Here is a 22,684-nt window from a genome sequence, read left to right on the forward strand (position 1 = left end):
TAATTATTTTCATATTCATCAACTGATCTAAAATGGCTGAGGATTCATTAAAACAATTGTTGTTTCCAGTCTTCTTACTACCTAACAACAATAATAGCCTATTAACTAATTGTGATGGGTCATTTGGAAGAAAACTAACACCTTCTTACTTTTACCAGCAACAGAAACTCCATAATCAAGTGCATTTAGCAACTCAATATATACCCTATCTTCCTCTCTTTCCATATCAAGTGGTTCCTCAAAATATTTTGAACCGCTGAATCCGGGGTTTGTTAGAAGAAACATTAATCTTGGAGTTAATTTAACATTTGGTTGAGTAGAACTCAAGAACATCAATTCATCATTAAATATCGATACCTTTTCTTTCACAAGATGGAACACTGCTGGTTCTTCTGTTGGAATGAGACCTGCTCTGGTTTTTGAATCTGCCAAATATTCATTGTTTTGAAGAGCTTCCACTACATAATTAGGGGGTTGATTTACCTCCTCAAGTTTCTGAAATAATTCTTCATCATTATATTCTAATTTTCCAAGTTCTTGTTTTGTTATCTGACTAAAATCTTTGAGCATTTGAAGTTTTTTCGGAGTAAATTCTACCGTGGGAACTGTAGGGTGTTGAGTTTTTAAAAGCGGTTTAAAAATTTTCTCTTGTTTTCTTTCAAAGGCTTCTTCACCAGTTAGTTTCTGTCTCCGTTTCTTCTTTAGCTCTTCCTGTTGCTTTACAACTTTTGAAACCAACTCTTGATGTTCTTTAAACTTTCTTGCTCTTTCTTCGGTATTCATTTAGTATTGAAAAACATCATTTAATGAATTGTAAAGGTCAATGGGAAAATTTACCTTTTCTTCATCATTATAGTAAATGTGTTGAAATAAATCCTTTTCTTTAAATATTTCATCAAATTCTTTATTGGTATTAATACGAGTTGTTATTTCTTCTTCACTAATACTTGTATCTCTGCTTTTCATACGTTTGCGTTGAGTCTCCTCATCGATATCAAAACCGAATGATAAAATCTTAACTCCATCACCACACAATTGTTTAATAATTTGTCTCATTCCTTCAGGATTAGTTTCTAAAATCCCAAGACCATTAGATTTTACTTTATTTAACTCACTCTTACAATGTGAATATTTTGTAGAACCAAGAGAGACCTCCTCAAATATTTGACCTTCGTTCCTCAATCGCATATGTTCCTCCATTGAAATGTAGTAATAATCTTTCCCTTCTACTTCTCCTGGTCGCTTTGCTCTGGTTGTAGTACTCACAAAACGAATCATAGGGTGTTTTTAAAAAAAACTTACAATCTTTTCATTTTTACTATTCAAGAGTTTAGATTTATGAAAGTTCTTTCCTGAAGCAGATTTACCCACAAGATTAATAATAATAGTTATCATTTATATATGTAATTATGTTTAAAATAAAAATACATCCTTTAATATCTCATCTTGTTTCACAACAATATATTTATATTTTTCAATCGTGTGTTTCATATAATTTTCAAATTCTTTTTTACTACATAACGTAGAGCAATTATCTCTCCAAAAATTATTTACATCTATTGAATTTAACTTAAATAAAATAAAAGTATTGGCATTGTTTCTTATTGAGCGTCGAGGGAGTTGAAAATATGATTGACTAAGTTATATACAATTACAAGAAGAATGTCTCCCTCTTGTATAGTAGCTATCCATTACTGTTTGGTTTCTCTCATTAACACAATCATCAAAGATGACGAGGTTCTTTTTTGATTTATCTAAATCTTGAGGTGAAGGTATATCATCCGTATTTTTACTGAGAATACAAGTTATGGGTTTTGGTTTAGGTTTCTGTGTATCACAAAATAGTTGTATTATATCTTCAATATTATAATCATTTAGTTTGTTTTGAAGTTTAAATAAACCGATAATGTCTTCCTTTTTAAGACCTGCATTAAAACCCTGTGAGAGTAGTTGATACTCGGGTTGAAAACTAGACTTTGTAAAAATTATTAAATTATCATAATCTAAAAAATTAGGACCAAGGAGCATCTTTAAAAGTAAACAGGTTTTTCCACATCCGCTTGAACCAACTATTAGACATCTCAATGAATTTGGAATGTTTTTATGGTTATTAAATTTTATCTTATTTTCCCAAACGGGTAAAAAATCATTCATTTATATATTTGGAAAACAAGTCATCTAACTTTTTTTGAGCTATTTTAGAAACTCTATATTTTATCCTGAGTTCGGGTTTAATTTCAAAATAATTCATTATTTTATTTATATAGTATCTTGTATTAACATTTCCATTAAAATTATTTTGAATAATAAATATCATTAAACCCTTATACATCTATCTATAATTCCAGTAATCTCTGTATGTCTGTGTGTATGTCTGTGTGTCTGTGACCGCTGTTTCTCGACAACCACGGGTCCGATATACTTTAAACTTGCCAGGTATATTGCTGGGGACCTGAGGATGTGCCTTTTCAAGGTTTCATATTAATCGGAGAAGTAGTTACCGAGCTATGTCCAAAAAACGATTCAACCAATCAGAGAGCAGCGAGCTATCACGTGTGCCGAACGTGCCGAACAGACTCTGCCTCGGACGGCACATTTGAGAGCGTATTCATTTATTTCACGTTGGCAAACTATGTTGGCGTTAAACTATGTTTTAAAACTAATTAAAACTAATTTGCGATTCATCGTAACTGCGATATGCGACCTTCCGGACAGTCAAATGAGGACGTCACTTCCGGACTTACGGATAGTCATAGTGACGACGTACTGATGCTGAACGTGGCGAGCAGACGCTGTAAGGTACGATCGATTGTAGTACACGGTTATAATAACTCTGCCGATACAGGCCCGATTAACTGCAGCGCCATCCGAGCTGCGGCGTCGGGACGATACATTCATTGTACGGTCACATCACGCACTTACGGGCACGCCCATGGGCCCATGGGCACGCCCATGCATGCATGGGCGAAGACATTTTTTTTTTTTTTTTTGGCAAGGAACGGGCACCCACGTACGGGCACGTCCTAGTTTCCTCAATACAAATAGTCTCTTCCCTTGAAAGAAATGGTGTATTATCATCACAATACTTAACATTCATCTCTCTTATTAATCTTGTAAAGTAATTCATTTTTGGTTCTAATTTAAAAGAGTTATATATATTTTTATATTTTTTATTATCATTAATTAAAATTAAATCACAGAAAATACATTGTTTATATGAACCCTCATTATTAAGCCCTATTCTATCACAAGCCGGACAATTCTCTAATTTATCATATGGAGAGTCTGGAAATTCTAAATATCCTTCAGAACTTATCATATTTATATGGTAAATTTTTACTTAAACTAAACGCAAGTTTATTCATTAATAAATACAATGTTTCAAAGCACAAAAGACAAATTTCAATCAATCTCTACTTCGGTGAAAGATATAGAAAAATATGTCAAAGATGTTAAATTGAACAAAGATAAATATGGAAATTTTTGGGTAAAACCAGTTATGGAAAATAACATGAGCCCCTCTATTTCATTTAAAGGAAGAGCTCTAACTATACCTGGAAAGACATCCATTAAAGTAAATCTAACAAAAGTTTCTCCTCTACTCCTGGCAATTTATTCAAAGCTTGAAAAAGTGATTGACCACGATACTTTGAAAAAGAATGATAAGACCATCAACAATACTCGTGGAGAAATTTGTATTTACTTTAATAATCCAAAGGGTGTAGATCTAAGTAAAATGAATGATGTTAATATTTCTGGTGAAATGTCATTTCGTTCTATGATAGTTAGAGATTATTTAAAGATAACTTTTGATATTAAAAATGTAGAGATTGAATCCGTTAATGAAAGAAAGTATATAGATATTGATGGGAATATTTTTCCTGCTAATTAAATATGAGTCATTACAGCAGTGAAGATTTTACTATTTTATTGAACTCGGACGATAGTGATGATAGTATTTCATTGAACTCGGACGATGGTGATGATAGTATTTCATTGAACTCAGATGATAGTTATGATACTAATAGTTTGTGCTCAAATGATAGTTATGAGAGTAGCTTTATTGATGACTCTGAGTATGATTCTGAGTATTCATGTGATAGTTATGACTTAGATGATTCTGAGTGAAAAAGTGTTTTAGTTTAAGCACAGCGATATATATAAAACGGAGCTGAAAAGCTCAAAAGTGTTTTATTTTAAGCACAGCGATATATATAAAACGGAGCTGTAAAGCTCAAAAGTGTTTTATTTTAAGCACAGTGATATATATATAAAACACCACGTTTTCTCACGCTATAAATATGGTTTATTGTGATACTTGCGAGAAGGAAGTAAAATATTATAAACAACATATTCTCACCGCAAAACATACATACAACATTCTTAACAAACTTTCCCCTCTTCCACCTAAAACAAAACATTGTAAGGTCTGTAAAACAACCATCCTCAAGAAGGGGTTTAAAGCCCATCTTAAAACTAACAAGCACTTGTCAAAATTGTTTACTATTAAAAATACTGATGGTGCTTTCAAAAGACATATCAGGATTCGAATCTTTAACTTCAAACCTCCCGAACCAAAGTCTATAGTTGATGCTGTAGAAATAGTCAAACCTGCTGTTCAAACATTGATTGAAAAAACACTAAAAGAAATGAAACCACTTAAATTTTATATGGGGGTAAAATTAGAAATGACAAAGGATAAAGGAGTTATAGATACACCATACATGAGAACTGAGCCACACTTTATATCTTCATATCAAGATTTTAAAACATCAGGAGTCTATGATGAACTTATTAAACAAGAGCAAGATGTGGATAATTCAATCGTAGGAAGTGGATTCAATATAGGAAAAATTATTTACATAGACATTCATATTCTTAAATCAGATCCTCTAAAAGCTTCTTCTTACATTGATTTACCCAGTGTTATCAAAAATAGAAAAGCAGTTATCAATATCAAAAATAAAGACAATAAATGTTTTCTCTGGTCTATTTTAGCACACTTACATCCTCCACATTTTCATGATGAAAGAGTATCTCATTATAAAAAATATGAGAATACATTAAATACGAAAGATCTAAAGTTTCCGATGACTTTAAATGATATTCCTAAATTTGAAAAGATGAATAATTTATCAGTTAATGTTTATGGTCTAACAGAAACAAACAACATTCAGGTTTTAAAGCTTTCTGACAATTGTAAACAAACTCATATTAATCTTCTATATTTTAATTCAGAGGAAACTTCACATTATACATACATCAAAGATATTGCTAAATTAATAAAACCACAAGTATGTAAAAGAACAAATAAAATATATATTTGTATGCGTTGTCTTAACTTCTTCCATACACAAGAAAGATTAGATAAACATTCAAATTATTGTGGTGAACATAAATCAACGGTAATCAACATGCCTAAAAAAGACTCAAAGATCACATTCAAAGATGAAAAGAAAACAATAAAACATCCATTTGTTATATATGCTGATTTTGAAAGTATTTTAGAAAAAATTGATACTGCTTCTCCAGATCCAAAAGAATCATACACAAATAAATATCAAAAACATACTCCTTGTGGTTTTTGTTATTATATCAAATCATCCGTTGGTGATAAATATAACAAGTTAGAGATGTATAGAGGCTCAAATACCCCAGAGGAGTTTGTGAAACGACTAGAAAAAGACTGTGTTCGATTAACCAAGATAATGAGAGAAACCAATAAACCAATGTCCTTAACAAGTAAAGAAAAAAGAGAATTTATAAAAAACAATGTCTGTCATATTTGTGAGGAGAAAATTGGTAAAGGTCTAAAGGTTAGAGACCATTGTCATCTCACTGGTAAATATAGAGGTCCGGCTCATCAAAGTTGTAATATTAATTATCAACTCCCCTCTTTCATTCCTGTCTTTCTTCATAACAACGCTCATTATGATACACATCTATTTATCAAGGAACTCTCAAAGACTTCTGGAAGTATCTCAGCAATTCCAAACATGGATCAGAAATACATTTCATTCACAAAAACAATTCACACATCTCCTATTACTCATATCAGATTTCTTGATACATTTAAATTCATGGCAAGTCCATTGGCTAACTTGGTTCAAAATCTAAAAGAGTTTCCATGTCTTTCAGAGTATTTTTTAGATAAAGATTTTCTAACACAAAAGGGAATTTACCCCTATGACTATATGGACTCATTTGAGAGATTCAATGAAACACAACTTCCTTCAAAAGAATATTTCTATAACAAATTAAACAACAGTAAAATATCTGATAAAGATTATGTACATGCACAAAATGTTTGGGAAAAATATAACATCAAGAATCTTGGCGAGTATCACGATTTGTATCTCAAAACTGATGTGCTTTTATTGGCCGATGTATTTGAAGCCTTTAGATCTGTTTGTCGCACTGGATATGGATTGGATCCTGCTCACTACTACACAGCACCTGGATTGGCCTGGAGTGCGATGTTGAAAATGACAAAACAAGCTTTGGATTTGATAACCGATGTTGATATGCTTTTGATGATTGAAAAGGCAAAAAGAGGTGGAATTTCACAAGTCTGCTCGAGTAGATACGCAAAAGCAAATAACAAATATCTTCCAAATTATGATCCAACGAAAGAGAGTTCTTACTTGATGTAATATGACGCGAACAACCTGTATGGCTGGGCAATGTCTCAGGCTCTTCCTTATGGAAAACTTAGATGGGTAAAGGAAAAAGACTACAAAAACGTTTTACAAGATGTATGTATCTCTACACAAAAAGAATTGGATGAAGAAAAAGTTGGTTATTATTTTGAAATTGATTTAAAATATCCAGAGGAACTCCATAACCTACACAAAGATCTCCCATTTGCTTGTGAGAAAGAAAGTCCAAAGAAAGAATGGTTGAGTGATTATCAACGATCGTTTGATATAGGTGAATCAACAGAAAAATTACTTACTAGATTATATAACAAGAAAAATTATGTTCTACACCAAAGAAATTTGCGACAATATTTATCAAAAGGTCTAAGAGTAGAGAAGATCCATAGGGTTCTAAAGTTCAATCAAAGTCATTAGTTAAAGGGGTACATTGATTTTAATACACAAAGAAGAACAGAGTCAAAAACAGATTTTGAGAAAGACTTTTATAAATTGATGAATAATGCGGTCTTTGGTAAGACTATGGAGAATGTGAGGAAAAGACAAAATATCAGACTATCAACATCTTGGGAACAAGCATCAAAATTAATTAATAGACCGAGTTTTACTCGAGCTGAGGTCTTTACTGAGAACTTTTGTGCGATCCATTTGATTAAAGAGAGTATTAAAATGGACAAACCTATTTATATTGGAACATCAATTCTTGATTTATCAAAGTCATTAATGTATGATTACTTTTATAATAACTTGAGGAAGAAATATCAAAATGATGTTCATCTACTTTATATGGATACAGATAGTTTTATTTTGCAAATTAATACTGATGATGTTTATTCAGACATGAAAAAGGACATTAATATCTATGACACTAGTAATTACAGTCCAGAGAGTGAGTTGTTCTCTTCTAAAAATAAAAAGGTGATTGGAAAGTTTAAGGATGAATTAGGAGGAAATGTCATGAGTGAATTTGTGGGATTGAGGTCTAAGGCTTATGCTTATAAATACATTGTGAATAACGTTGAAAAAACTGATAAGAAGTTAAAAGGCATAAAGAAAAATGTCATTAAAGAAACAATAAATTTTAAGGATTATTATAACTGTTTAACAACAAAGAAAGAAGAGTTTAGAAAGATTAATGGAATAAGAAGTTATAAACATAAATTATATTCAGAAGAGGTGAATAAGAAAGCATTGGGGGCTTTTGATGATAAGAGGTTTATTTTAGAAAATGGAATTGATAGTCTCCCTTATGGTTATATAAGTATATAAGTGATAAGTTAAAAAGGGGGGTTAGGGATTTTAACGGGCTACCGCCGCCTTTTTACTATTATATAAATGATAGAACCAAGTACCAACCAGACTAAAGAGTGGAGGTGTAATCAACCTTGGTATATAAATGGTAAACATAACGAATGTGAAAAATATCAAATAGGTATAATTGAAAAGACAACTGGTAAAAAAATTTACAAAACAAATAAGAGAATTAATTTAAATACCGGTGAATTGGGTAAAAAAGATGGAAATATTTTTGAGTGGACGGAAAACTTTGATGGTTGCCAGGAAAATATATACTTTAATTTTAAAATGGTATGTGGCACTGGAGGCGCTCAAACAAGAACATTGAGGGAGGTTTACCATTTTATCTTAGCTCAGTTAAAATATCTTAATAAAGAACCAAACTCAAACATCTTTTTTGTTAATATATTAGATGGTGAAGGGAGTGGCAAGAGAATTAAATTATTTCCCACGCATAAACAAATATTTGTAGGGTCGTTGTTTGAGTGGGCCAAAGATGATTCACCAGATGATATTAAGAGTAAAAGGTTAAAAGGTCCATAAGGTCAGAAGGATCACAGGTTCACACAGAAGGACCATTGTTTAAGTGGTCTAATGAATAAGGATAACATGTCAAAAGGTTAGAAGGTTCGTAAAGAACAGGGTGAGAGAAATAGAGGTGTTTAGGGGCAATGAGGGAGGGGAAAAATTAACATGTAAGTCAATGGGAAAATGAGTGTCCCAGAAGCAACATATATACACTACTCACCTCGTCGCCCATTGTTGAGCTCCTCCTCTGCATCGTTCAGTCGTTGATCTTGGCTCTGAAAACCCTGTGCAAATTATGTATCTAGTGGGACATTCGTTGGTGTCTACACCTGTACCCAGCTCAGCTTGTGGTTATTACAACTTGGGCTGCTGTGATTTTATGTTCCAGCTCAGCCTAGTCAGCCTTTGTTTTAGTTGTCAACTCAGCCTTGATGGCTTTTATACTTCACCCAGGCGAGCAATTATCTTTGCCTGGCCTGTTTGTAATCAGCCTTCAGATCGGCCTTGAGCTCAGCCCAGCTTGTTTCTGTTTTCGGGCTTAGACTTCACTCTGTTTTAACCTGGCATGTGAGAACCTGTGCCAACATACCAAATATTGAACGTTCATCTCTTAATTGCTGGAACATACATTGTCCCACCCTGTTGTGCTGCTTGCGCTATTACTCCCCATTCCGTCTCCCAATTGAGAAAGAGCAACATTATAACAAAGCTAAGGATATGAAACTTCCACTCCAAGGCCTGGCTCATTTACAGTCAAATATAGCTCATCAAACCATGCACCTTGGCCTGAAGACAAAAGTCCACAGAGACGGAATGCATGTTCACACCATAAATGATAGGGCACCACTACACAAAGTTGATTCCATTTTGAGAGCACCTTTATTGCATGAAAAAGGTAAAAAGTGTGTAATACCAAACGTGTGTGCAACAACAGTTTACATAGCATCCATTTCCAACATGCCGACCACTCACATTCGATCATCTCCTGAGTATCAATCAGTCAAAAATTTCACTTTGTGGTGTAAGAAGTTAATGGTCTCTTTACACTGGTTTATATACAGATGATGCAAATTTTGTGCACATCCTGATCTGCACCTGAATTTACCTTGCACATATTCAGATGAATAGCACCAAGGTCTGTATATGGTTTGGATCGTGTGCACAAACCATGGTGGCATGGTAATCATCACGTTATAAGGATAATGGAGTAACTGTAGATAGAATATCAATTCAAAATTTAAAAATGGATTAATTTGTCATTCGTGGAAATTGTGTAATGTTTAATAAGTAAGCACAATATATTTATATCATGTTTCTTTTGATGCTTCCTTCAGTTCCATTATGATTTTGGAATGGCAGTGGCAGCAGAAACAGTAGATAGGTTGAAATTTGCATTAAATAGTTAAAGAGAAGAATTAGGGATAGAAGGGTACACGGATATTGGCAGCAGGTAGGACAGGTAGGTAGGTCGTTTAGGCATAAATTTGAAGAAAAAAAGGTAGGTAGTTGAGGTATGGATGAGTGATTGTGTACCTGTGTTCTGATTGTGATGTCTATTCGATGGTTTAGTCAAATTGTGAATGTACTCGCTGGCTGTATTTGATAATTTGATAAACTGTTACAGTGAATATACTAGCGGGCACTCCGCCCTTACGGCGGGATATATTTTACTGCCCACTTACAGCGACAATGTGCTACGGCACAGTCTTTGAAATGCACTTTATCGTTTTAAAAATACATTTCATTGAACAAAACATATCATACTCGATATAAAAATTTTGATGTGCACTAAGCTAATTTTTTCCTTCCAATAGTATGTCTTTATGCGTTGGGGTGGGAAACACAGGTCCTCCACCCAGGCAGTGCATGCAGGTTCAAAAGCACACCGACCATGTGCATGCTCAAATTTACCTGTCGCGCTGGAGTCCACGTGATGAAGCGACACTCCACCAATCAGGGCCTGAGGAACTTCAGGGGCGCTTGAGGGGGCAAGGTGACGGGCTCCACCAATTGGGAACCCAGACACCCTCGAACAGCAGCCCCACGCCTTGCCAGGGCCCTGACAAAAGGCCTTGCATACGTGTTTTTGCTCTCTCTCTGCCAGGGTGACCTAACATGTGCCTGCATTGTTATCACTCTTGGTTTTTGGACATTGTTCACTTAGCACGTGCCTGCATTATTCTCACTCTCTTTGTTTTTTGACATTGTTGACCGAGCACGTGTCTGCATTATTCTTGCTCTTGGTTTTTGGACATTGTTCACTTAGCACGTGCATGCATGACTCTCTCCCTCTGCACGTGATTGACGCTCTTGGCCGGTCTCTCCCTGCTCCCTCTCGCTGCACGTGGACACAACAAAGAGGCCTTGGACTTTGCTAGTTTTGCACGTGTTCATTGTTCTCTGTTGGCTGCCGAAAGGCACGTGTGCATGACTTGGACTCTTTATGCACGTGCCTGCCTGACCTGCTCGTGTTCGTGCTGATGATCGACCTCACCTGCTCAAGTCCGTGCTGATGATTGGCCTCACCTGCCCAAGTCCGTGCTGACGATCGACCTTCACCTGCCTATCCGTGCTGGGATCGCCATTACCTGCTCGTCTTGGGGACTGCCGTTTGCCAGCCAGTTGCTAGTTGGAGAGGAGAGGGGGTCGAGACAAAGGCCGTCGTGAGGAGAGGCATCTGGAACATCGTGGCCTTTGTGCTAACAGGTTTCCAACATTCGTTTTCCACTGTCCCTCCCCTGTGAATGTGTGCTGGGCCCATGTAGTGTTTATTTGTTGTAATCGTAATAAGGCGTAGGATAAGCTAAGTTCCTGCTTCTCATCCTTTTTCTTTCCTATTGAATAATTACACTGTAAATATTTGTAAATATATCAAATCGTTAAATGTTTCCTTTTCTCTCTGTCCGTGAATATCTCTTCCTCCATTGAACCACCATTCTTCGCCCACTGATTAACGATCAGCCGTAACAGAATCAGCATTGCCCCGGTGGTTGCCAATGGTTTTTCGGTCGTATAAATTTAGTACACGGGAGGGTACGTATGGTACGTTCCCCGATTGAGAACATCACGTGGTACAGGTAAGCTATCACGCGACAGACCAATTGGTGTTCGTAGTTGCTGGTTCGCAACCTGCCGAGGTACGAAGTTATTCGTGCGTGGCAGCCGCAGGTCCGGTAAGTTCGGGAGGGAACGGAGGCTAACCCCCACGTAGTAGACCTAAACCCCGGGCCGTAACAATATATATATATATATATATATATATATATATATATATATATATATATATATACTCGTATATCCCAATGTTACACACACCCTCATCCGCCAGACCAGTTTGATCACTTATTGCCGAGTGGTTAGCGACAGCGTAGACAGAAATGCGCGTTGATAGAAATCCGCACCATAATGGCTCCCAAGCATGTATCACACCCAATGTCAATAGCAGTCTACATATATATATGAATACAAGACCAAATCACGTCTCTCACCTGAAATTAGAGGGAATAACCAATGAACTCTCACCTAGTCATTTACCCCCAGGTGGCTAGGATTATAAATAAATTGACTCATCCTAGGATTATAAATAAATTGATTATAAATAAACTTAACTCTTATAGCCCAAGAAAGCTGTGTAAAGCAACCACAACTGTATATAAATATCCCGATTGTTTGAGAGTTTGTATAGTATCGATACAGATGAAAAGCTACACAAGGTAAGCCTTTTGCTGTTTGTTTCAAACCCTACCCAAGTTCCTCGACAACTGCAAAGCATTTACAAGTTATATAGGTTTTCCCTGTATCGTGAACTCCAACCCCTACCCTCCTTTTTCTTTACAGTTTATAAGGTCTGCAGGAGAGCAATCACGCACGCATACACACACTACCAGGGGTAAAGGTATGTCGAGGGACCTTCCAGAGAGACAGCCTGGACCAAAAAAAAACCTCCATTTAATCCGTTTTAAATTCAGGCTGCAACACAACAAAATTTGAAAAAGTCAAGGAGTGTGAATACTTTCTGAAGGTACTGCAGTCGAGGCTCATATAATAGCTAGCACATTGAACGGATCAGGAGAGAACAGACAAAAACAAGATGCAAAAATTCAAAACACGCATGCTTGGAGAAGGATCGCCTCACTACAAGGAGGAAAAATCGGAAAATTAGGAGGAATTTGGATGGAGGTCAACGAGAGTAGAATTGTACCGATCAGGAAAAAAAACTTACTATGTATATTTCGTTTCGTTCTGGGTAAAGTCATTCGAGTATATAAGGAACACTTCCCATGACATTAAAAAATACTTTATCAAAGCAATAAACCATCTGTTAATGATTTCCGCAAAAAATGCATTTTTGGCTTCTACAAAATGCATGATTCGACAGGATCAGAATTTAATCATAATGATGGTCTGAGTTCCCCAACTATAAATACATTTCCATACTACGTTTGACACGTGGTTCCACTTTCTATGAAAAATGATGATTATGACAAATGACAACAGAACTTGGTAAAGACAAAATCTCACCTAGGGGGAATATTGGGGACATTATACATATTATGTGGGGATGTCAGCCAGAATGGAATGCAAAGACAATTCCACCAATTTCGCTTAAGTCATATGTTGTTGAAACGAACGTGCATTTCGTTGGTAACGCTCAGCATCATTATTTGTACTTTTATACAAGGCATGTATCAGATTTTCCATGAAATACTGCGTTTGCATGAGCACTGTGTAACTGTTTGAAACCAGTTCCATCCAATTCTATACATTTAATTGAAGGATGAGGGCGAGTTATTGAACCAGTTTGGTGTGAGAGCAAGTTATTGAACCAGTTTGGTGTGAGAGCGAGTTATTGAACCAGTTCTGTGTGAGAGCGAGTTATTGAACCGGTTCAGTGTGAGAACAAGTTATTGAACCAGTTTGGTGTGAGAGCAAGTTATTGAACCAGTTTGGTGTGAGCGAGTTATTGAACCAGTTCTGTGTGAGAGCGAGTTATTGAACCGGTTCGGTTTGAGAGCGAGTTATTGAACCGGTTCGGTGTGAGGGCGAGTTATTGGACCAGTTCGGTGTGAGAGCGAGTTATTGAACCGGTTCAGTGTGAGAACAAGTTATTGAACCAGTTTGGTGTGAGCAAGTTATTGAACCGGTTCGGTGTGAGACCGAGTTATTGGACCAGTTCGGTGTGAGAGCGAGTTATTGAACCGGTTCGGTGTGAGAGTGAGTTATTGGACCAGTTCGGTGTGAGAGTGAGTTATTGAACCCGTTCAGTGTGAGAACAAGTTATTGAACCAGTTTGGTGTGAGAGCGAGTTCTTGAACTGGTTCAGTGTGAGAGCAAGTTATTGAACCGGATCAGTGTGAGAGCAAGTTATTGAACCAGTTTGGTGTGAGAGCAGGATATTGAACCAGTTTGATGTGAGAGCAAGTTATTGAACCAGTTTGGTGTGAGAGCAGGAATTTGAACCAGTTTGGTGTGAGAGCAAGTTATTGAACCAGTTTGGTGTGAGAGCAGGTTATTGAACCAGTTTGGTGTGAGAGCAAGTTATTGAACCGGATCAGTGTGAGTGCAAGTTATTGAACCAGTTTGGTGTGAGAGCAGGTTATTGAACCAGTTTGGTGTGAGAGCAAGTTATTGAACCGGATCAGTGTGAGTGCAAGTTATTGAACCAGTTTGGTGTGAGAGCAGGTTATTGAACCGGATCAGTGTGAGAGCAAGTTATTGAACCAGTTTGGTGTGAGAGCAAGTTATTGAACCAGTTTGGTGTGAGAGCGAGTTATTGAACCAGTTTGGTGTGAGAGTGAGTTATTGAACCAGTTTGGTGTGAGAGCAAGTTATTGAACCGGATCAGTGTGAGTGCAAGTTATTGAACCAGTTTGGTGTGAGAGCAAGTTATTGAACCGGATCAGTGTGAGAGCAAGTTATTGAACCAGTTTGGTGTTAGAGCCGGTTATTTAACCAGTTTGGTGTGAGATCGAATTTTTGAACCGGATCAGTGTGAGAGCAAGTTATTGAACCAGTTTGGTGTGAGAGCAGGTTATTGAACCAGTTTGGTGTGAGAGCGAGTTATTGAACCGGATCAGTGTGAGAACAAGTTATTGAACCAGTTTGGTGTGAGAGCAGGTTATTGAACCAGTTTGGTGTGAGAGCGAGTTATTGAACCGGTTCGGTGTGAGAGCAAGTTATTGAACCAGTTTGGTGTGAGAGCAGGTTATTGAACCAGTTTGGTGTGAGAGCGAGTTATTGAACCAGTTCGGTGTGAGAGCAAGTTATTGAACCAGTTCGGTGTGAAAGCGAGTTACTGAACCAGTTCGGTTTGAGAGCGAGTTATTGAACCAGTTTGTTGTGAGAGCAAGTTATTGAACCAGTTTGGTGTGAGAGCAGGTTATTGAACCAGTTTGGTGTGAGAGCGAGTTATTGAACCAGTTCGGTGTGAAAGCGAGTTATTGAACCGGTTCGGTGTGAGAGCAAGTTATTGAACCAGTTTGGTGTGAGAGCGAGTTATTGAACCAGTTTGGTGTGAGAGCGAGTTATTGAACCAGTTCGGTGTGAGAGCGAGTTATTGAACCGGTTTGGTGTGAGAGCAAGTTATTGAACCGGTTTGGTGTGAGAGCAGGTTATTGAACCAGTTTGGTGTGAGAGTGAGTTATTGAACCGGTTCGGTGTGAGAGCAAGTTATTGAACCAGTTTGGTGTGAGAGCGAGTTATTGAACCAGTTCGGTGTGAAAGCGAGTTACTGAACCAGTTCGGTTTGAGAGCGAGTTACTGAACCAGTTCGGTGTGAGAGCAAGTTATTGAACCAGTTCGGTGTGAAAGCGAGTTATTGAACCAGTTTGGTGTGAGAGCAAGTTATTGAACCAGTTTGGTGTGAGAGCGAGTTATTGAACCAGTTCGGTGTGAAAGCGAGTTACTGAACCAGTTCGGTGTGAGAGCAAGTTATTGAACCAGTTCGGTGTGAAAGCGAGTTATTGAACCAGTTTGGTGTGAGAGCGAGTTATTGAACCAGTTTGGTGTGAGAGCGAGTTATTGAACCAGTTTGGTGTGAGAGCGAGTTATTGAACCAGTTTGGTGTGAGAGCGAGTTACTGAACCAGTTCGGTGTGAGAGCAAGTTATTGAACCAGTTCGGTGTGAAAGCGAGTTATTGAACCAGTTTGGTGTGAGAGCGAGTTATTGAACCAGTTCGGTGTGAAAGCGAGTTATTGAACCAGTTTGGTGTGAGAGCGAGTTATTGAACCAGTTCGGTGTGAAAGCGAGTTACTGAACCAGTTCGGTGTGAGAGCAAGTTATTGAACCAGTTTGGTGTGAGAGTGAGTAATTGAACCAGTTCGGTGTGAAAGCGAGTTACTGAACCAGTTTGATGTGAGAGCAAGTTATTGAACCAGTTTGGTGTGAGAGCGAGTAATTGAACCAGTTCGGTGTGAAAGCGAGTTACTGAACCAGTTCGGTTTGAGAGCAAGTTATTGAACCAGTTTGTTGTGAGAGCAAGTTATTGAACCAGTTCGGTGTGAGAGCGAGTTATTGAACCAGTTCGGTGTGAAAGCGAGTTATTGAACCAGTTCGGTGTGAAAGCGAGTTACTGAACCAGTTCGGTGTGAGAGCAAGTTATTGAACCAGTTCGGTGTGAAAGCGAGTTATTGAACCAGTTTGGTGTGAGAGCGAGTTATTGAACCAGTTTGGTGTGAGAGCGAGTTATTGAACCAGTTTGGTGTGAGAGCAAGTTATTGAACCAGTTCGGTGTGAGCGAGTTACTGAACCAGTTCGGTGTGAGAGCAAGTTATTGAACCAGTTTGGTGTGAGAGCGAGTTATTGAACCAGTTCGGTGTGAAAGCGAGTTATTGAACCAGTTTGTTGTGAGAGCGAGTTAGTGAACCAGTTCGGTGTGAGAGCAAGTTATTGAACCAGTTCGGTGTGAAAGCGAGTTACTGAACCAGTTCGGTTTGAGAGCGAGTTATTGAACCAGTTTGTTGTGAGAGCGAGTTATTGAACCAGTTTGTTGTGAGAGTGAGTTATTGAACCAGTTCGGTGTGAAAGCGAGTTATTGAACCAGTTTGTTGTGAGAGCGAGTTAGTGAACCAGTTCGGTGTGAGAGCAAGTTATTGAACCAGTTCGGTGTGAAAGCGAGTTATTGAACCAGTTCGGTGTGAAAGCGAGTTATTGAACCAGTTTGTTGTGAGAGCGAGTTATTGAACCAGTTTGTTGTGAGAGTGAGTTATTGAACCAGTTTGGTGTGAGAGCGAGTTATTGAACCAGTTCGGTGTGAAAGCGAGTTATTGAACCAGTTTGGTGTGAGAGCGAGTTATTGAACCAGTTTGGTGTGAAAGCGAGTTATTGAACCAGTTTGGTGTGAGAGCGAGTTATTGAACCAGTTCGGTTTGAGAGCGAGTTATTGAACCGGTTCGGTGTGAGAGCGAGTTATTGAACCAGTTCGGTGTGAGAGCGAGTTATTGAACCGGTTCGGTGTGAGAGCGAGTTATTGAACCGGTTCGGTGTGAGAGCAGGTTATTGAACCAGTTTGTTGTGAGAGCGAGTTATTGAACCAGTTCAATGTGAGATATATATATATGTTTATGTATTTATTTATTTACTTTTTTTTTTGGGTGGGAGCTTATATCAAACATTTCGACATAATATTCACAAAGGTTTTTTTTTCTTCAAAGTGATAAATTAATCTGTCAGTTGTTCCCACTCAAAAATATAGCGTTTGCGTGTTTGGTTTACAAAATACATGCATGATTCAGTCATCAAAGTTTGACGTATTCCAATGACTTCAGCATGATTTCACCCACGATAAATATATTTCTATCAATTGTAATCGGTGACACGGTATGAAGTTCCACATTTTACAGGAAACAATTACCTTTACTAAAGCAGAGAAAAGAAAACTTTGCTACGTCACAATCTCCCATTTGGGAATATAAGAAGTCATACATATTGTGTCAGCAAGGGAGCCAGGTGGGGATGTAGGAGGGGGAGAGGAATGCCAATTTTGCTTGTGTCAAAAATACACGACTTTTAAAGTTGTACATCATGGAATGTTCAGTTGTATTTATTATTTGTAGCTTTACATTGTCAGATTGCAGATCTTCTATCATATATCCCATTTTATAGGAGCACTAATGTAACAGTTTCAAACCAGTTCCACCCCATTCTGTACTTTTATATTCATTGTGAGAGGAAGCTTGGTATTGGCTTCACGGTTAAGGTAGCTGGCTTGGGATATTTGGGTTCTGAGTTTCAAGCCCCTGTCAAGCCATTGAATAACAGTGCCTTCAGAAAGTGTTCACACACTTTGACTTCTTTCACATTTTGTTGTGTTACAGCCTGAATTTAAAATGGGTTAAAAATGAGATTTTTTTGTCACTGATCGACAGATAATAACCCATTAACCCATAATGTCAAAGTATAAAAAAAAAATCGACATTTTTACAAATTTACTGAAAATGAAATACAAACATTTCGAATTTACATAAGTATTCAACCCCCTGAGTCGACACTTCATAGAAGCGCGTTTGCCAGTGATTACAACTTCGAGTCCTCTTGGGTTTTGGTCTTGGTCCTCTTGGTCTGTATCAGCTTTGTACATCTGGATTTGGGGAGTTTCTCCCATTCTTCCTTGCAGATTTGCTCAAGATCTGTCAAGTTGGATGGGGAGCGTCAGTGAACAGCAATCTTCAAATCTTCCTACAGATCCTCAATGGGATTGAAGTCTGAGCTTTGGCTGGACAACTCAAGGACTTTCACGTTGTTCTGAAACCATTCTGGTGTTGCTTTAGCTGTATGCTTGGGGTCATTATCCTGTTTAAACATTAATGTTCACCGTAGTCTAAGGTCTTTTGCCCTCTGAAGCAGGTTCTCCTAGAGAGGCGCTTTGAGTTGAGTCCAAGAGAAGTCCAGAGTTGAGCTGCAGCTCGAGCCACCGAAACTGCCTCTACAGCAGCTTGAGCCACCGAAACTGCAGCCACAGCAGCTTGGGGCCTGGATGGCAGTTTGGAGCAGGGCCGCAAAGGAACGGCGGCTGCCCAACACCAGCCGATCGTGCTGCAGGACCCGTTGGACCTCCCTCTCCCTCCAGCCATCCACCTCCTGCCATTCCTATCATCATCCCCCGTGTAAGTGTGTTCGTAGTCTGTCTTTTGTCTTGTCCCTGGGAATAAGTTAAGCCTGTTAGATAAGCTAGTATTTTCACTGTGTCCTTAATATCTTCTGTAAATTATTTTCTTATCTTTCCTTCTTCCTTGGTTATTTTGAGCATGTAAATAATAGGAATAAATTTAGTAGTATTGCCAACCTTTTTGTCTGCTTCTTCTTCACATCTGTGTCGCCTTAGTCTTTTCCCTATTGAATATCTGTGGCGCGATCTGGCCAACGCTCGGGAATCGGGTTAGTCGGGGTAACTGTACGACCGCGGGGCCTCCGCTCGGCAAAACGAACATCTGGTTCTGGTTAATCATCTGGTACACCATCGAGTCTGGTTAATGTGATTCCTGGGATTTTAAAATTGTACCCAGGCTAAACGGTGTGCGAGTGTGCGAACCTCGCCATCCATCCTCTCCTACCATGGTATTGATAGTCGGAGGGTTTCAACTATGTGTGTACGTGTATGTGTGCACCTGCAGACGCAAACACCAGTAAATCAATAATTCAAGATTCCCCTTCCAGGGACTCTGCTCTGTCATGGGAAATGAATATTTTATTAACGACTTTCCCCCCTAACCCCCAACAGGTTGGTTTGTTGCGACGTGAAACGCTGGATGGAGGGGTCCGTTGAGGGGAGCTTTGCTCTGTTTATATATTTTTTCGCAGACCCTGAGTTGAAAAACGTTCATGTTCACTGTACATACAACTACACGGATATACCATGATTGGTGTACCTGCACGGACACACAATGGTCGATATACACCTGTGCGGATACACGATGATCGATATACAGCATGTTAAGTATTTAAATTTGTGCAAGTCATGTTATTGGCGAACTCAGATTAATAAGTCATAACGCATGTTGTTGCCGAAGTCTGAATATTACGTCATAACGCGTCATTGTCGAACTCTCAATAATACGTAATAACGCATGTTGTTGCCGAACTCTGAATAATACGTAATAATGCATATCATTGTCGAACTCTGAATAATATGTCATAACGCATGTCGTTGCCAAACTCTGAATAATACGTCATAACGCATGTTGTTGCGCTTTTAAGAATCAGTTTCTGAAAGATCAATATTGATTGCTCGGGATTATGACGTCACACTCGGGGTTTGTTCTGCGTCATAATGACGATGGGTTGTTGACGCTAGTGGAAAAACCGATAAGGAAGGGACACCTCTCCAGAATGAGGGCACTAAACGCCATTCGTACATGTCGGATTGCAAACAAATCGGGTACACTAAATTCGTACATGTCGGATTGCAAACAAATTGTGTACACTCAATTCGTACATGAGTTACGGATCCGTCACTTCTGCCTTTGTTGTTATTATATACTTGTAGGATTTTTAGTTTCAGGTGATATTGTTGGTAACATTTCTGTGGGAAATGGAGATTACTTCAGTAAAAGGTAAAAATAAAGGTTTGTGAAGGAAAAAGGAAAAACGGGGCCAAGAAGGAAGGGAGAAGATGAGAGAGGAGGATACGGCCATGAATCGCATCGAAGCTACGAGGGGACTTTTTTGATATTGGTCACGAATGAGTTGAGGCTTTCCGGGAAAGGGATTGCCCATGACATCGTCCTATATTGCGATTGCAATTAAACCTGCGTCTCAGGTTTTATTACCAAGAGCCTCCATTACAGGCCGATCTGCCATTTTGTCCTCGAAGAGGCCATCCGCTTGGTGCTTCGTGTTTGTCGTTGGGATTCCCATATCGACATCATTGTGTTGATCGCCGTTGGTTTTCATATCGGCTTAATTCCCATATCGACATCATCGTGTGGATTGCCGTTGGTTCCCATATCGGCTCAATTCCCATATCGACCTCTCACCTTGTAACCCCTTGTTCACCTCCGTGCCGATACCTGCCTGTTCTTGTCGTTCTGCATGATTTCAACCTTCACCCCGTGTGGGGATTTGTGCATGGACTTTGGGGAATGTTACATTCCACTCACGTTTGTCGTATCGTGAGTTCCTTTCTTGGAGAGCATTGGGGAATGATGGTACCATCATAGGTATTTTTCATGACATGCAAGTGATATTTTCATGGTACTTTCTTTAAGAGTGTTATTATTGTGTATGTGAGAGTTCTTAATACAATTACTTGTTTTGTTCTACAAGTAATGAACTTACTAGTAATGCCGAGCTAGCTCGACGCAGTAGTAGTGAAAGTAGTAGTAGTAGTAGTGGTAGTAGTAGTTCTACAAGTGCATTGGTGTGGTTTTACCATGGTTTATTAGAACACTCAAAAATACAAATCCTTCTGCCATTTTCCCGCTCCAGACTCTGAGGGGTACCGTAACCGGGGTTTGGGGAGGTAACACGTAATACATGTCGAAAGACATTCGTACATGTTGGATTGAAAATAGATGGCATACACTCAATTCGTACATGTCGAAAGGCATTCGTACATGTCGCATTGCAAACAAATCGGGTACACTCAATTTGGACATGTCAAAAGGCATTCGTGCATGTCAAATTGTAAACAAATCGGGTACACTCAATTCGTACATGTCGAAAGGCATTCGAACATGTCGGCTTGTAAAAATATCGTATACACTCAATTTGGACATGTCAAAAGGCATTCGTACATGTCGCATTGCAAACAAATCGGGTACACTCAATTCGGACATGTCAAAAAGCATTCGTACATGTCGCAATGCAAACAAATCGGGTACACTCAATTCGTACATGTCGAAAGGCATTCGTACATGTCGCATTGCAAACAAATCTTGTACACTCAATTCAGACATGTCAAAAGGCATTCGTAGATGTCACATTGCAAACAAATCGGGTACACTCAATTTGGACATGCCAAAAGGCATTCGTACATGTCGCATTGCAAACAAATCGGGTACACTCAATTCGTACATGTCGAAAGGCATTCGTGCATGTCAAATTGTAAACAAATCAGGTACACTCAATTCGTACATGTCGAAAGGAATTCGTACATGTCGGCTTGTAAAAATATCGTATACACAATTCGGACATGTCAAAAGGCATTCGTACATGTCGCATTGCAAACAAATCGGGTACACTCAATTCGGACATGTCAAAAAGCATTCGTACATGTCGCATTGCAAACAAATCGGGTACACTCAATTCGTACATGTCGAAAGGCATTCGTACATGTCGCATTGCAAACAAATCGGGTACACTCAATTCGGACATGTCAAAGGGCATTCATACATGTCGCGTTGCAAACAAATCTGGTACACTCAATTCGGACATGTCGAAAGGAATTCGAACATGTCAAATTGTAAACAAATCGGGTACACTCAATTCGTACATGTCCAAAAGTATTCGTACATGTTGGATTGCAAATAGATCGCATACACTCTTGTGGAAATTCGCAACCCATTTATATCCAAGAGGCAGCATTTCCACCCCATCAGTTTGCATTGATGAGACGTCATCACGACAGGGTCAGTGGGAATTCCTGGATCAGATTGATCTCAACATTTTGCAATCTTCACGTGTGTGTGCTCTGGTGTCATGGCCTGGTAGTCAAGCGATGCTCGTCCACATCGATCTGTTTCCTTGCAGTGGGACGAGGAAGGCAAGTCGTTGTGTGTCATCGACGCAGCATTTACGCCTGAACTGAAGACACAACCCGAGGTGTTCGGAAGTCTTTAGAACATGCGCTCAATGTCAGAAATGCATCGCATGCTCGACGTGTATGGGTTCTGCAAGATCGCGAGCAGGCAAGCCATTCGTTCATAAATCCATGCATTCGTTCATTGCCATTCATAACATTGACGTATATAACCTCATTGATCAATCATAACCTGGAACGGTACTCGGTAAAGAGCCTCCGACACGTTGAACAGTTTACGTGTTGTATCCACTGATAGGTCAGATGTGGTTCGGACCTGAACCAAAATCTAATCGGCTTGTTCTTGTCACTTACCCAACTCATCCACCATGTTTTGTCATAATCCGTCCATAACGTTTTGCGATATCCTATTCACAGACAAATAGACAGGGGTGAAAACATAACCTCCATCCACCTACGGTAGGTGACAAGGTCAACATAGGCCAAAGGTCAACCACTATTTCTCAG

General features: G+C 38.7%; 1 protein-coding gene across 8 annotated transcripts in view; it reads right to left on the bottom strand.

The window, feature by feature from the left end:
• Window positions 1-20,831: 20,831 nt before the first annotated feature.
• NUTF2 (nuclear transport factor 2) overlaps window positions 20,832-22,684 on the bottom strand; it is a 57,911-nt gene continuing 56,058 nt past the window's right edge. For 2 of the 8 annotated variants that reach the window (XM_078785383.1, XM_078785386.1), the window contains exon 7: window positions 20,832-22,221. Coding sequence is in view for 4 of the 8 variants with exons in the window: in XM_078785379.1 (XP_078641505.1) it covers window positions 22,077-22,221 (145 nt within the window). In the remaining 4 variants the exon portion in view is untranslated. Of the gene's footprint in view, window positions 22,308-22,684 lie in introns of all 8 variants that reach the window. The other 6 variants (XM_078785379.1, XM_078785380.1, XM_078785384.1 and 3 more) reach the window with 4 other exon arrangements.

This window comes from Myxine glutinosa, chromosome 10 (assembly GCF_964187855.1).
Source record: "Myxine glutinosa chromosome 10, kmMyxGlut1.1, whole genome shotgun sequence".
NCBI classification, from domain to species: Eukaryota; Metazoa; Chordata; class Myxini; order Myxiniformes; family Myxinidae; genus Myxine; species Myxine glutinosa.